Source organism: Corapipo altera, unplaced genomic scaffold (genome assembly GCF_003945725.1).
Source record: "Corapipo altera isolate COAL_440 unplaced genomic scaffold, ASM394572v1 45, whole genome shotgun sequence".
NCBI classification, from domain to species: Eukaryota; Metazoa; Chordata; class Aves; order Passeriformes; family Pipridae; genus Corapipo; species Corapipo altera.
Genome location: NW_020884877.1, coordinates 18,193,764 through 18,208,788, shown reverse-complemented (window position 1 = coordinate 18,208,788; position 15,025 = coordinate 18,193,764). Strand labels below are relative to the sequence as shown.

At 40.2% G+C, this 15,025-nt stretch overlaps 1 protein-coding gene across 3 annotated transcripts in view; it reads right to left on the bottom strand.

The window, feature by feature from the left end:
- LY75 (lymphocyte antigen 75) overlaps positions 1 to 12,227 on the bottom strand; it is a 43,813-nt gene extending 31,586 nt beyond the window's left edge. For 2 of the 3 annotated variants that reach the window (XM_027637523.1, XM_027637525.1), the window contains exons 1-11: positions 12,118 to 12,227; positions 9,510 to 9,884; positions 8,383 to 8,556; positions 7,964 to 8,128; positions 7,272 to 7,382; positions 5,632 to 5,772; positions 3,839 to 4,027; positions 3,025 to 3,182; positions 2,044 to 2,154; positions 701 to 789; positions 174 to 346 (exon numbers count right to left, since the gene is read on the bottom strand). In XM_027637523.1, the coding sequence (XP_027493324.1) occupies positions 174 to 346; positions 701 to 789; positions 2,044 to 2,154; positions 3,025 to 3,182; positions 3,839 to 4,027; positions 5,632 to 5,772; positions 7,272 to 7,382; positions 7,964 to 8,128; positions 8,383 to 8,556; positions 9,510 to 9,884; positions 12,118 to 12,202 (1,771 nt within the window). In that variant the 5' untranslated portion in view covers positions 12,203 to 12,227. Of the gene's footprint in view, positions 1 to 173; positions 347 to 700; positions 790 to 2,043; positions 2,155 to 3,024; positions 3,183 to 3,838; positions 4,028 to 5,631; positions 5,773 to 7,271; positions 7,383 to 7,963; positions 8,129 to 8,382; positions 8,557 to 9,509; positions 9,885 to 12,113 lie in introns of all 3 variants that reach the window. The other variant, XM_027637524.1, reaches the window with a different exon arrangement.
- Between the last annotated feature and the right edge of the window lie 2,798 nt (positions 12,228 to 15,025).

The following is a 15,025-nucleotide window of genomic DNA, read 5'->3' as shown; positions in this document are numbered from 1 at the left end:
ATTAAAGCCACGAAAAACACATTTAAAACCATTGGCTGGTTTTCCCAAAAAAACCTGACATATTTGTGATTTACTATTTTATTTCAAGCCTGGAGTTCTGTAACATGGTACTCCATTGCTTGCTCAATCTAAAAGGATAGTATTTTTACGTATTTTTTAATTTTCAAATTTACCTGGTTGCAAGGAATTCCAGTTAGAGTATGTCACAGCTTCAGTTTTTTCCCCATTCACTGTACCCCAGGAATATATTCCCGATTGGCTAATATCCTGCAAACCGGTCCAGAAGTATTTTTCTTCAACTTCGGTGTGTTTTCTCATCAGACTGTTTATAAATTCTTGCTCAAATCTGAAAATTCACAGATTGATCTGAGTCAATATTTGAAAGATATCTGAAACTACCAAGACAATCTGAAAAATAGGCATATTACTACATGAGTCGGTTCAAGCAGTTGTCCAGGCAGTCCCGTACTCAACATGTGGTCTCTAGGCTGGGAATTCTCATGCTTCCAAGAAGGCTTCACACTATAGGTTTACTACTGTCACACCACGGAAAACAGTTTTCACTAGTTCTCAGCAAAAGCAATTCTCTCTCTACTTTTTCTTTATGAACCATTAGTTAGCATACCGAGGTTTCAATCTCTGATCTTTTTCTCCAGGATTGTACTGTTAAACCTGCCCATAAGTTACAAATGTGCTTTACCTGTTCATCACTGTAAGATTGCACCGTGTTCCAAATGAAACTTCCGTTTTATCGATCCTGTAACAGTAGTTCCCATGTCTCTCCCATCCCTGGTTAGAGAACAAAAACCACATTTGTACAAAACAATCTAATTTAGGCATTACCTACAGGAGAAAATAACTCATTGCCAACATTGCTGATGCCACAAGCTGGCACATCATAAACAAGAAAGAAATGCAGTGTGTCGCAGCATGTCACATACAAGGTCCAGTATCATCAACTCTTCAGATTCACAGTTGTAAGAAATAATGCAGCCACAGGAATAAAATACACCACTGTTTTAGCTTGCCTGTGCAGAGTCTTCTGACCACTACGTGCATTTACAGAGAGAAACACAAGGACAACAGCATAGTCCTATTCAAAACAATAGGAGTTTTCATGCTGTTCCACCAACGCCAGGATTCAAACAGAGGAATACTAAGAGGGCATTACTAGTGTTTCTTTACTTCTGAGAAAAAAAGGATGAACTTACAAAATTTCTCTATTATTCAAACACTTATGCCCATATTTACACTGAAATTTCAAGGCACATTAATGTGTTAACTCTTTTCTAGCCTACCAATGCCACTGGTGTCTGAACAGCACTAAAAGCTGTAACTCTACATGCCAGAGGTCTCTGAAAAGACAGTGAAAAGTACTCCAAGGTTGCGCAGGAAGAAAGATACGGGATAAACATTTTTCCTGTTGCAAGTAATGTGCCACACAAGACTGAACCAAATAACTCTGAAGTAGCTAGTAATACCATCTTAAGCTTGTTCAAAAGACAAGAGACTTCTTTTTAAGCCTTACTTGTGCTGTAACATGTTATACCTTAAAAAAAAAAAAATCAAACCAAAAAAGCAAAACAGCCAAACCCCTCCCACCTTTATTCAAGTCACAGAACAAAAATGAGAGCCTAGTGATGTGTAACAGAAACCTAATCTCAGTTAACAATCTTTAAATATCTTTATGTTGCAAAGTGCTTATCTTAAATTTTAAAAAATACTTAAAGCATAAACCATAGAACAAATGGTGTTATCAATAACATTTCTAATTTGTTTTTTCAAACTAATAAATAAAACACAACATCTCCTGGGTCCAGGCTCGTAATACTTTCATCAATAAACAGGCTGATAATACATCCAGAGCCTGCTTAGGAGAATTTGAAATTCAGCTCATGCTATACACATGTCCTTTCTCAACTAAAATGTTTCATAGATTTTACTGAATGGACAAGAATGAAATGGAAGTAGAGGAAGTAAGTGCTTTTAGGCAGATTTTAGCTTTCTGAACCAAGTGACAGTAAAAGAAATGCAGGCTATTACCTCTTCCAGTGAACATCTTTCATCTGATTTTGTTTCATTCAGAATCTCTCCTTCTTTCTTGCAAACATATTTCAATTTTTCTTCACAAGATTTCACTCTCCACTGTCCCAACTATAAGAATGAAAGGAAAAAAATATTTTAAATTCTAACATCTTTCAATTTCCATGTTTGCAGGGGCTGAGTTTCCACAAGGGGAAAGCCAAAATGCCTCTACCATAAATATTTGGGTGAGATGTCCTGGGTTGTACACATAGGCACATGTTTGCAAGGCAGAGAGAAAGCTGGCACATGCAGAGATGGAAGGATTCTGGATCACATCCAAAAGGGAAAGAAAAGGCCAGGGTGGTGCCAGCTCTCTTAGATCAGGAAGGGAATGGGTGCAGGAGGTCTGCTCAGATTGCTGTGGAAGCAGCTTAGACACAGCTCAGAGGAGCCGAGCGCATGAGATCCAATGGCTTGCCCCACTTTTCTGCTAAATCTGGATAGGATACAACCTGCTTCCCAATATCCTAGTGACCTCCTTCCCTCACCCAGTCCTTCCTTCTTCTACACTGTATAGCCTCAGTGTCTGTCCTCTCCTCTTACCAAGGTATCTTACTACCCATCCTCAGACTGGGTGGCCCAAATTGGTCCTGAAGATGGTTGAACCCAGCTTTTCCTTTCAGTAGTTTGCCCTACCTCCTTCCTAGCTCTCTACCAGAGAATGCAAGAATACATTAACCCAAAACGCAGAGTGACAAGGACAACTGTCTGGCCAACAGTAGTGACAGTCTCAGAGCTGTGAGTCATTTCTTCCATTCTTTCCAGTACACAGCTAGCAAGTTTTGGTTAAATAATTTAAAGCAATTTGCTTGTAGAAAAATGATTACATGTATTTTAAAGATTATTCCAGAAACAAGATCAGTTATGTGCTTTATCCCCCTCCTTGGCTTTCACACACATCCATGTCGCCTCTACTACGACGCAACACCGTGTTCCTACCTTGCCTGAATATGACACACAGTTAGGAGTGCTGTTAAAAGGAACTTTTGGTTCATTCTGATCCCAATATGTAAAAACCACAGTCGAATGATCTGACCATTTGAACAAGGCTGGTACATCTTCATTCCTAAGACCCATCCACATTTCTTCTTCTGCATCTGCAATTTAAAATTAGGACAACACTGTAGTTTCAAAATAATATTCAAACTAATAGGAAAGGAATGTGACATCAGCAAAATTAATATTTTTATCACTATATTGTGCTGATTTTTTTTCTTACAGTGAAAAAAGGTATTTGAGACAAGCACAATGTATTATTATCTTGTTTCTTAACTTATATTCTTGACTGTGAGTTTCACAGAGAACATAACAAAAAGGAAAAAATATCCACAAACAGAAATAACAAACACATAAGCAAAATGAAGCTCAACCAAATTTAATTTTACGAGTGTAGACAAAGATGTAACACTGAAGACAGCAGATAATATTTATTAGTTCAGTGCTCCAGCAGTCAAAATACTGACCCAATTATCTACTATTCTCTTTGAATGAGAAAATTAAACACAAAGTATTAAAAAACTAGAAGTAGGTTAGCCCAGTAAATAAATAAATAAATCAAATCAAAACAAGAGCTAACATAGAGGGCCTGGATCTGAACAGCAACATTCAGCACCAGCCTCAGTACACCTACAGAATGAACACCTACATTTAAAAGCAAGAGGTCATGACAAGCTTATACTAGAACATGGAAAGCAGTTTCTAATTTGTGGTGTGCAGCACTTAGTGCTTGACCTTTACAACCATCTCAACTCACCATTATGAAGCTTTGTAACAACCAGTTCAACATCTGCTAATGAGTGTATGCTGATGAGGTTACTCTTATTTGCTTTGCACAACTCATCTGCCATGCTCCAAGGTGACGGGTTATTCATCAGCATGTAGCAAGAGCCATCATAGGGAAGCCAGCCTGAATCACAGCGAGTATCCAAGTGTCTCCAATCCTCTAATAATGAAGAGAAATGGAATTAGAGGCTTTTGTTTTACTTCGGGTAGTGCAAGGGGTTGGCTTTAAATCCAGCAGCACCTTGAAAACAGCCAGAATGCAGCAGTCAGAATGTGTTAGCATCTCTTCAGAGCTAATTTTTTAAGAAAGGGTCACAGTTTAGTCAAACAAATAGACTTCAAAGAGCAGCACTATGAGGACTCATAATATTTTGGGCCATGAAGTAGGCAGAAGGAGAAAGAAGTTAGCATGAGTGAAAGTAAAAAGCAAGAATGCATTACATTAAGCTTAAGCCTTAGTGTAAGCAAAAGGTTCAAAAGTAATTGTAAGCAAGATTTTAAAAGCAACTAATGACAAATCAAGATAAGTCATTGCAGGATTGTACCACACAACAAATACTTAGTTTTATGTTTGTTTCTTTTTCCTCAAGATATTCAAGAATTCAAATTGGTTTTAATGCATGCTGAAAAGGTATATACTAACAGCCTTTCTGGTTCAAAGCACACTATAAAACACTCCAATCACAGGAATTTTGTTTTTTAATTAATAATACACTGGTAACAACTCCACATACCCCACTGAGGAGCAAGAGAACAGAAAAGAATTATTATTGGCAACTAGTTTTCAGGGGATCATTTGGAAATTTGAACCAGTTTAGTTAAATTTAAATTGATTCCTACTTTTTCCTCAAAGGCACACACCTTTCCAGGGGGAGCTGGAGAGAACATGCCTTAGTCAGAGACACTCCATGACACTTTCCACCTCCATAACACTGCTTCTTCATCCCTCTTATCCCCTAGTCCTCCCCATTATCCAAGGACAATTACCTTCCAGTAAAAGTTTTTGCAGGAGATCTCTGCAAGCATGAGCCCTGGAAATTAGGTAAGGCCAAAGCATGCATGGAAGAACACGTCATAGATATAGGAAGGGTTAGACATCCAGGTGAAGGTAAAGGTCCAAAAGCATGGAAGCAGTTCTATGTCACAGCTGGACACCGTATGCTGAAAGACTGTATATGTGTGTGCAGGTAAGGAGAAGGGAATAATTATCTCATAAGAGCTGTTATGGGTCCAGCAAAGAGTACACACTGAGCAAGCTACCACTTCTTGCACTCTGATTCCCAGTCCTGGGCCTGGTTTCAAAGGATAGTAAGGTTATTTAACTACTTCTATTTTAATTCAACAGAGTTTGATCCAAGACCCAGGTAAGTCCCGCTTTATTTTAATACACAACAAGAGTGAGAGTAACAGGCTTAAAGCAAAGATGAAAAGGTTCAAGGTGTAACTGCCAGTTCCAGACTTCCAGCAACACAAGAAAGAAGGCAAAAGCCATAGAGGAAAACGTGATGAAAAGGGCAGGACTGTGCTGCAAAATGCTTTATGTGTGAACAAGAAAGCTGCAAAAAATAAAAACTGTTTGTGATGCATCATCTTGACACTGGAGAAACAGAGTTTGCTTCTGCTCTGCTAAGTAACCCAAAGCTGTTGAGAAAATGTTTTGGCAGAGATGCCTAAGAAGGCTTGTGGAGGGAAAAAAAAAAAGACTCCATAAGCGAACATTATACTCATATTAACAGACAAAATCAAAAATGCAAACTGTCCTACCTGGGAGGCTTGAAACTTCACTGAGTGACTTCTTGCAAGTATATGGAAGTTGAGTCCCACAATGGTAACTCTGCCACTGACCTGAAGCAGCATTCATCACCACACAACTAGTCCCATCCAGTGGGGACAAACTCTGCATATCTATAGACAGGAACAAATAAAAACAGAACAACACAAGTCATCAAACAGTAAGGCAGTAACTGCTTCATTTTACTACTGCTTAACAATACAAGAATAACACACTTTACAGCACCTTATATTTGAGAAAACTTGCATCAAATGAAAGCACTTGTCCTACCATAGGTCCTGCTGAAAGTTTTTTCTAAGAAAGTTTCAGAATCAAGGAATCTGGACTTCTTTTCCAATGTTTAATCATAGAACCAGGAGGAATGTTCTATTTACAATACAACAAACACTTGGCCAAGCACTTTCCCAGACTAGAAATATCTCAGGGGAGAACTGTTTTTGCAGCCCTCAGTTTCCTTTGGCAGTTCCTTTGGCAGTCCCTTCCCACCCTCACTCCAAACACAGCTCCGCACTTTCTCTCAATGCTAACCATAACCCTTACCTTTACAGAAATCTTAGGCAGGGCCCCAAATTAGAAATATCACAGAAAATAACTTCTTTTTTTTGCAGTCCCCAGCTTTCCTTGAAGCCCCTTTTCTAAAAGAACTTTTTGGCTGTGACCTACACAGAGCACCCAAGCTCTCCCTGTACTGGGTATGGTAAAGTATTTTCACCAGAGCGGTAAATGTTAGTATGTACGCTATGACTGCAAACTAAATTATGCCACTGTAGCTCAGGATGGTCTTGCCTCTAGCTCTGTATTACAGTCCTATAGTGTGATCACAGTTCCAGAAGAAGGTGCAGCCAGTAGTACAAGCAGCAAAGTTCTTAACCTTTCCAAAAGACAGACCACATGTAAAAAATCTCACAGAAATTACTTAGTAAAGCTTTCAAAGAAGTAACAGAAACCACTTATCAACTTTTCACAGAATTCCTGTTGCAGCACTATTCTAGAAAGTAAAGGAAAAAAGAGAATTCCACTTAAAAAAGCTCAAATTCAGCTTGAGTAACAGAACAGTATTAGCTTCAGTATTCCTGATCATTATTTCTCCAGGATTCTCATATATATCCACGACATATTTGTGCAAATATTACAAATTCATTCTGAAAATTCCTAACAAACAAGAGTCTCACCAACACTACCGGGAACTTTAGAGTAATTAAAAAAGGTTTTTCAAAGGTTTTATACTCCTTTCATCTTCACCTTGAAACAAATTTAAGTAACCCTGAAGTTTAAAAACACAAGTTAAGCTTCTAAGTAATGTCAGTCCTTGTGCATGCACCAACAATCATAATATCTGAGGAAAGTCAATGCCATTCTATCAGTGGGAGGAGAAATTTAGCAGCTAGGAAAGATGTGGGTTCTTTACTAAAACAGATTTCAAAGATACTATTTAAGTTTTACATTTTTAGAGATTTATTAATCTAATCAGTCATAAATATAGAATGCGAACAGAAAGATTCACTGGCTAGGAGGAAAAGATGCTTCTGAAAATGGAATGAAAAGGGAAAAAATCCCATAAAATACTAGTTACTGTTGTGAATATTGTTAATACCACCAGAAATATCAGTACCTGGATGCCAGTTGACAAAATTCAAAGGTTTGTGATCTGACCACTGCCAACCTCCAGAAACGTCCAGTTGATTTAAGCCAATCCAGAAGATCTCAGCAATGTCATCCTTGGCTGGAGATTTTTTTTTTAAAGAAAACCATTAGTATAAAATATTCATCTTTTATTGGTCTCCTTGAAATTAAAAATGTGATCTGAAATGGTATGCATTTAAGGAAAGAAAGATTGCTACTACAATCAGACACGCAAACTTTCTTGAACTGATGAGAAATTCATCCACACAAGCCTTCCCTCCCAATGCCTTCAGATGTTTCTCATTCGGTTTTACAGTCCCAGAGGCACATGGATAATTCCTCCAGGCCAAGACTGAACATCAGTGAGGACAATTTCATAACAAGTGAGTAACATGCTGCTAAAACACCAACTGTCACTCTGGCCTGTATTTGAGATTCTGGGGACATTCCTCATTACAAATATGAACAGCTAAGCGTTACAATGAAATCACACAGATAAATTTAAAAAACACCATAAAGTGAGATCAGCACCTTAGTTTTGCTACACAAATGAAAACCAAAACATTTTAAGTACAATCAAGTTTTAACCCAGAATTTTAGGACAGAAATTAAAATGTTGCCTCCACTTTATGTTAATTTATCAAGATTTCCTAATATTTGTATGTGAATAATTACACCTACCTTGTATGTAACTTAATTCAGATGCATCTTGGATGCTAAGTAAATCCCCTCCTTGCCTTTGACATGAAATATAAGCTTCCTTCCAAGAAAGAGCAGACTGTGTATTAAACTGGTAGCAATTTTTAGACTCTGGATCCTGTTCCCAGATATCATGACAGCCATCCTCTGTTTAAAGGAAGCAGAAGGTACTTGTAACCACAACTATATGGAAACATTACGAACGTTTCAAAAGAAAAACTTTTGAATATTGAAGGTCTATTGATTTTTATATCAGTCATCAAAAATACTGCAGAGTAAGTCAATGCTGCAATAGAAAAGCTTTTAACCAGTTTAACAGCAACATGCTACACTGAGGTGGAGCCCCACATACGTGAGGGGACAGAATGCTTTTAGGATGTTTATTTAGAAATCCAACATGCCTGGTTGTAAGCAGATTCCCCATTTTCCATCACGAGTGTAATCTTCAGATGTGGCACACCATTTCCCACCCCCATGGGTTTCATCCTGAATGCAGTCATGATGCCATGTCTTATTATACAGAAAGGGGAACTCACAGGGTTTTCCATATGAGTTGCCATCTTTGGTATAAACCTCTGCAGGAAAAAAAAAAGAACAAAAGAAGTAAATACAAGTTGCCCAGGGATGGAAAGGGCAGCAAAATGTTTCTGTTTGTACAGACATAGTTAACTTAAAAGCGTGCAAATCACACTTGTGATCTTAAAATACTGTATCTTGTTGTTACAGATAATATACAGCAATGCCAGAACTGAAACAAATTATACAAAAATATTTTTCTGTACTTTTTCTTCTAAGAAACAGCAAAAACTTGTTTCCCCCAACCTGGTAAGTTAGGGATAAATTCATTGTCCTATTGAAATCTGGGTGGTTTGCACAGAGTCCTTCACAACAAGGCTCTAGGAATCAATACACACAGGAGGGGGAAAACACTTCAAATTGGAGCCTACTGGGCTCTTCAGACTGGCCACTTTGAAAAATTCAAATACGAAGAAAATTCTGCCTTTAAATATGGTAAAGCAAGCTTTCACCACTTCTTCCAGCAACCATGAGATTTCCAATGAGACTGGCTTCCATGGCAAGTGGACAGAATATCACACCAAAGCGAATGGATTGCTCCTGACAGTCCAGCAGGCTGCGAGCTAGCAGCATGCTCTGGACTTGACTGTACAGCTACCAGCAAAGCAAATATACTCAAACTCTGCAAATAGCAAAATTCCTATGATGGTGAAGAGGACAGTGTCAGTTCTGATAGAAGGTGTATGATATTTCATAATTAAGTATGTTTGCGTTCAAATACGGTGGGAGGGATTTAAACCTGCGAAGAAAGACACTTGATAACACAACTTCTGCAGTTGTGCATGGTTATTTTTATTAAAGACCACTGAAGTTTCATATTTCAGTGTCTCTCTACAGCAAAACATTCTATTGCTTACTGATCAGTCTTTTCACATGATTAACTTGTCAGCACAGACATACTCAAAAAGTCCTTAACAAATTAAAAAATCTCCAAACCCCTGTAAAAACTTACCATAGTAAAGGTATCGACATATATCACTGGAGGAATTGTTGCTTCTCCACTGGTCTGTTGCATTTATGCTTGCAGTCACATAGGTATTCTTGATAGTCACTTTGTACTGAGACGCACCAATGATGGAAGCATCAGCACATCGCCACCACAGCATTAATTCTGAGTTACAATCAACCATTTTCAGTCGAGACACTGATTTTGTGAATATATCGAGTCCCAGGCACTGCTTGGACCCCAAGTGAAAGAGGCGATTCTGGGACACCCATTTCCATAAAGCTTCACTTGTCTCCCTGCAGTCATCTATCACTATCCGCGAGTTTTTAACTCGTATGCACTTGTTCTCTTTGTCATGGCGAATGGTAAAAACATCGCTGCCTGTATAAGAACAAAAAACATATCCACATATGGCTATGATTCAGCATCATTTACACAGGAAGCTCATTTTTAAAAGAGTAATTGCATTCTAAGAGATTCTACCAGAAAAGTACAGCAACTGCTGTTCGCACATTAAACTACCTCATTCGTATAAGCCACATCCAGTACATTTTACTATTCAGTGAGTACCCTTTACTTCCAGGGAAAAAGAGCTCTTTCAAAGTCTTTACAAGAGGAGAGACAAAACGAGACTTCTAAGTCCAATTCTATTGATAAGAATTCTTCCTTTTTATTTAACATATACTGATTGGATCAACCCCTGATTATTTTGCAAGCTTACTAGGTAAAGAAACTAGTCTTCATGCCTATCTACAAGTTACACACTACAGATACCATAAAATGTAACTAATAATAATCTTCACTTAGTAAGCACTTATGTTTTTTTAACTGCGTATCACGTACGACACACAGCATGACAGGTTTACGTGTGAACCAGTTTGTGGGTGCAACTGCAGCATTACTACAATAACTGGCACAGCTTTGGGGAGAGGGTTTTAGAAAGAGTATACCACCAAAGATGGCAAAGATTATCCCACCAGAGAGTAGGAGGATCATTTAAAAAATTATATAGGCACCCTAGTTTCATTTTCAGTTGTGACAAGTTTCATTTTCAGTTGTGACAAGTTTCATTTTCAGTTGTGATGCAGTATGTCTTAAAAAATAATAAAAAAAAGCACAGTATACAATTTAAAAAATATATGGATCACCTTACTCTTACAAGCTAACACATCTGCCAGTACAACACTTCTGACAAGCAGCAGTAGGTTAAAGCTAACCATGAAAAAAAAAACCTAAAGCTATTTCTATGCCACCATAAAGATGGCTCCACAGCACAAAACTTTCACTGACCAGGCTCATATGAACCTTGGCCATCCCAGACCCACAAAGATATTTCTCTGCTGCTTAAATAAGGAATCTGCTGAGTAGTGCTTTGTATTTAATAGCAATGCACTGTCAATCACATTCCTACTGCATTTTTCTATTATGAGTTAATAATAGATTTGGCTGAACAGCAAGGAAAATATTCAGTGATGTTATGCAGTGAATTTTACCACTACTTCCCAGTATACTCATGAATTTTTCTCTGTGTAAGTGCCAAATAGTATCTAAATAGTACTGAGCTGGTCACACTCTAAAGAAGAACCTCTAAGTCAGCCACCTACTGCAGCGACTTTTTCTAAATAGCACATTTCAACCAACTGTCCCTGTCAGCCTATTAACTAAGACATTTTAACAACCAAACCCACTTTCGTGGTACCTTTCACGGCTGTGCTTTCAGCACTATATCTGCTTTTTATTCTCCCCTCATGACTTTTTTCCTTTTTTTTGATTTCTCGTGAGAAGAGGCTGAAAACATGTTACATCTTCTTTCACTTCTTCCCCCACAACCCTCATGCTAATGTCAAGTAGAAAATCACTTTTTAAAACCTTCACAGAAAAACTGCTGGTGTTGTCTCATCAGATCTCTCTGTACAGCAATTTCTTAATACCCAATTAGTCCAGTTCAACACTCCCGGCCATGAAGTTTTACTTGACGTCTTCAGCTACAAACCCTACCCTGTTACTGACATAGGATATAAAAAATACGTCAGCTGCAACTAGTTAGTGAACTGAGCTCAACTTGCTTCCCAGTAGCTCCCACCAAGCCATGGCTTTGGCTTACAACAATTTGCTCAACGTGAACTTTTCCACCTGCTTTCTGTCGGACAGGGGAAGCCTCCTTCCCGTCTCTCCCTGCGCACAAAGTGGAGGGTAACGGGGACGGCGGGACTCCCTGCCGGGGACCCGCCCGGGTCGGGGTTATTCCTCTCCCCGAGGTGTCCGGCCAAAGGCCTCGGCCCGCCCCGGGGCGGCCCCGGCCCCGCGGGCACCTTCGGGAACGTGGCAGCCGAGGCCGGCGGGGCAGCACCGGCTTTCGCGCCTCCCCGGGAGAAGCGCACGGTCCGTGAGGGAAATTCGGTGTTTTTCCCTGCCTTTTTCTCTGTTCCTACTAAGCTTCCCAGGTTGTTTCCACGTAGTTGGACTTTGCCGCCCGGCGGACCGCCCGAAACGGAAGGCCCGTCCCAGCGCCTCCTCAGCCGCTCCGCCGCCGGCCGGGGCGGAGAAGGTCCCGCCGTGCCCCGCCGCGCCCCCGCGCACCGCCTCCCCCTCGCACGGCGGGCGCCCGGCTTACCTGCGGGGCCCCCTCTGGCCGCGCAGCAGAGCAGGAGCAGGGCGAGGCCGCAGAAGGGCAGGCAGAGCCCCACCGACCGCGCCATGGTCCCCCCGCGGCGCGCAGGCTGCGCGGAGCGGCCGCGCTGCCGGGCTCGCTCTGCCCGGCTCGCTCTGCCCGAGCGGCGCGCCCGCCGCCGGCCCCGGCCCCGCCAGCGCCGCCCCATTGGCCACCCTGCCGCGCGTCACTTGTTGCCAGGAGAAAAGTGGCCCCGAGGTTGGGGCGAGGCGGGGCCCGGCCCCGGCGGGAGCGGGGCTGCGGGTGAGGGAGTGAAAGGCAGGGGAGGGAAAGGGGAGTCGCAAGTGAAAACATGCGGCTAAAGGTGAAGGGGAATTGCGAAGAAGGAAAAAAAAAAAAAAAAAAACACAAAAAGGGAGGAAGAAAGAAAGACAGAAAGAAACAGAAAAGCAGACTGAATTGTTATGCGTTAAAACTAAAAAAAACCCCAAAACCTTTCTAGAAGTTCAGTCGGGGAAAAAAAGGTAAAGTGTAAGTACTAGAAGTGAAGAAAAGGAAAAAAGTGAAGAGAATAATCCAAAATTAACAAATACGCTGAAGTAAAGCATCTAAAATTGTACAAATAATACATTTTTATAGCATCACACTGTGATCCTCAACCCCCTCTGGCCGTGGGACCATGAGCTGTCAGGCCCGGTGCGATGACCATGATGCCATCCCCAAGGCAGGGGCTGCTGAATTTCCATAAGGAAATTTTAGCAGCTAAAATTGCAACTTTCTGACCTGTCCCTGCCGGGGGAGATGGGAGGAGGGGATGAGACTGTGCGTAGTAGAAATAACTGTCACAAAATGTTGGTGCTTGCTACAGGAAATTACAGAAACCAAAAGTAAAAACACAAAGATGTCAAGAACCAGTTGGCCTGAAGGAGGAAAAGAGAACAAAGGGAAACTGACAGAAACTATGTAAAATAAAATATCTATATTATAGCTGCATGCTGAGTGATTTCGGTGCTGACTTGAAATGGCTTGAGCCAGCTGTTTAAAAAAGCATTCACAAAGTCACAAGAAATAAACATTTCTTGCTAGGAGAATCAATTTTGATTAGACTTGGAGGAGCAATTGTTCAGGGAAAGAAATACTAGGTTTTCACAAAGATGGGAAATGCAATGTGCAGTCTATTTTATATGTTTTCAAATGTGCCCATCATGTAAGAATCTGGACATCTGGGGACACAGGATTTGAGGGTATTCCAGACTGGGGATTGAGTAGAAAGACAGTAAAGAAAACCGGCCACTTGCAAGTTAGCAAATGGAAGTTGCTCCCACTGGAAACCACAGAGCAACACCTGGCTGCCAAGGCAGGAGGTATTTGGAAAATTGGAAATCAGGTTCAGGAAGAGAGATGTCCATAGATGCAGCAAAATCAAAGCTGTGCTACCAGAAATAGTTCATTTTTTGTAAGAACAAAGCTTTAAAGTCTCCATGTAGAGAGTTTGAGGCAGAAATTTCCCACTGGTGAGCTCATACAAAAGCAAGCTATTGAAACTAAAATTAAATACATAGTGGGATGACGTGTCTCTTTTTAAATAAAGCATCATAACAAGAAGCAGGTGTAAAACCTGCATTGCCATGAACTTTTCCAAATGCATGTTATTATCAACGTAATAACTGACTGTCCCAGTTTGGGTATGGTGAGTAGCAGAGTTTAACTTTTGAACTACTAGCATGCAGGGCATATTTACTGAACATACACCAGGAACTGTGAAATTAACAGCATCCTACTTACCAAAAACATGTCAGCAAATATGTGTGTCAATAGAGGGGAGGTTCTCCTAAGGTATCGTAACATATGTAACATGTTCTCTGATATGCACTTTGAATTTGAGGTCCTTTTTTGTTTATTGGTTTATGAAATACCATGCTTGATAATACACAGTCAGACCCTGATCCTGACTCAAAAAGTAAATAATACCCAAGGATAGGAAAAATTGCTGTTTGTATTGGTGCCTCTTAGTTTCAGTTTTGTGTGCATGCACATGTACTTAAATTCTGTCAAACATTGATGTAAGAGGACATACACAATGTAAAGCCCTGGTGAGCCCACCAACCAATCCAAATTTTGGAAAGAACATGCAAGAAAAAATGAAATTCAGTGTATGTCAAGCCCATGGAATTCCAGCCCATGGAATTCTAATACAATTTTCTGTTATTGAAAAAGTGGCTTTGTACTAAAGCTTATCAAAATTATAACAATGCCAAAGCCTACTTCTTAAAAGATTTATCCTAGCTTTATCAATGAGCTTCTGAATTTAATGTGAGCTTCACAGCAGCATTACTCACAGCATAATTGGTGAGCAATTTCTGTATTGCAAGTCACAAACATGATCATGTCCTCATGAATACTTACAGCTCACTTCAAAGCAGAGCTAATGGCTGACCAAATTTCAACCATGCCTGCAGAGATAACAAAATACAGAATTTCAGATACAAGAGAGACCCAACCACAGAACTGACAGTAATGTACAGCAGCCTTTTGCTTCCAAGCAGACTACTTTGCCTTTCCAGTCAAAAAGGTTTTCGAGTTGCCAACATCATGACTAAGAGCCTTGTATTTCTAGCAGGAGTCTTTGTTGCTTATCAACAGATAATTTCTTTGCCTTTATGCCCATATGTTTATAACAATAGGATTACCTGCAGAAAGTGTCAATACTTGTCTATCCATAAATCTCCACCCCATCTCTCTTCTGTTCACCACATGAAATAGGTACTTTGCATAAGTGACCTTCCTCCTTCTTTTACAATCAACACATGGTAATCCAGTTTTACTGGCTAAGTTGAGTGCATCAACATGTGTCAGTGAGCACAAAGGGAATGCTGGAAAAGCAAAAAGTTGTTACCTCCAGCATCTTCCA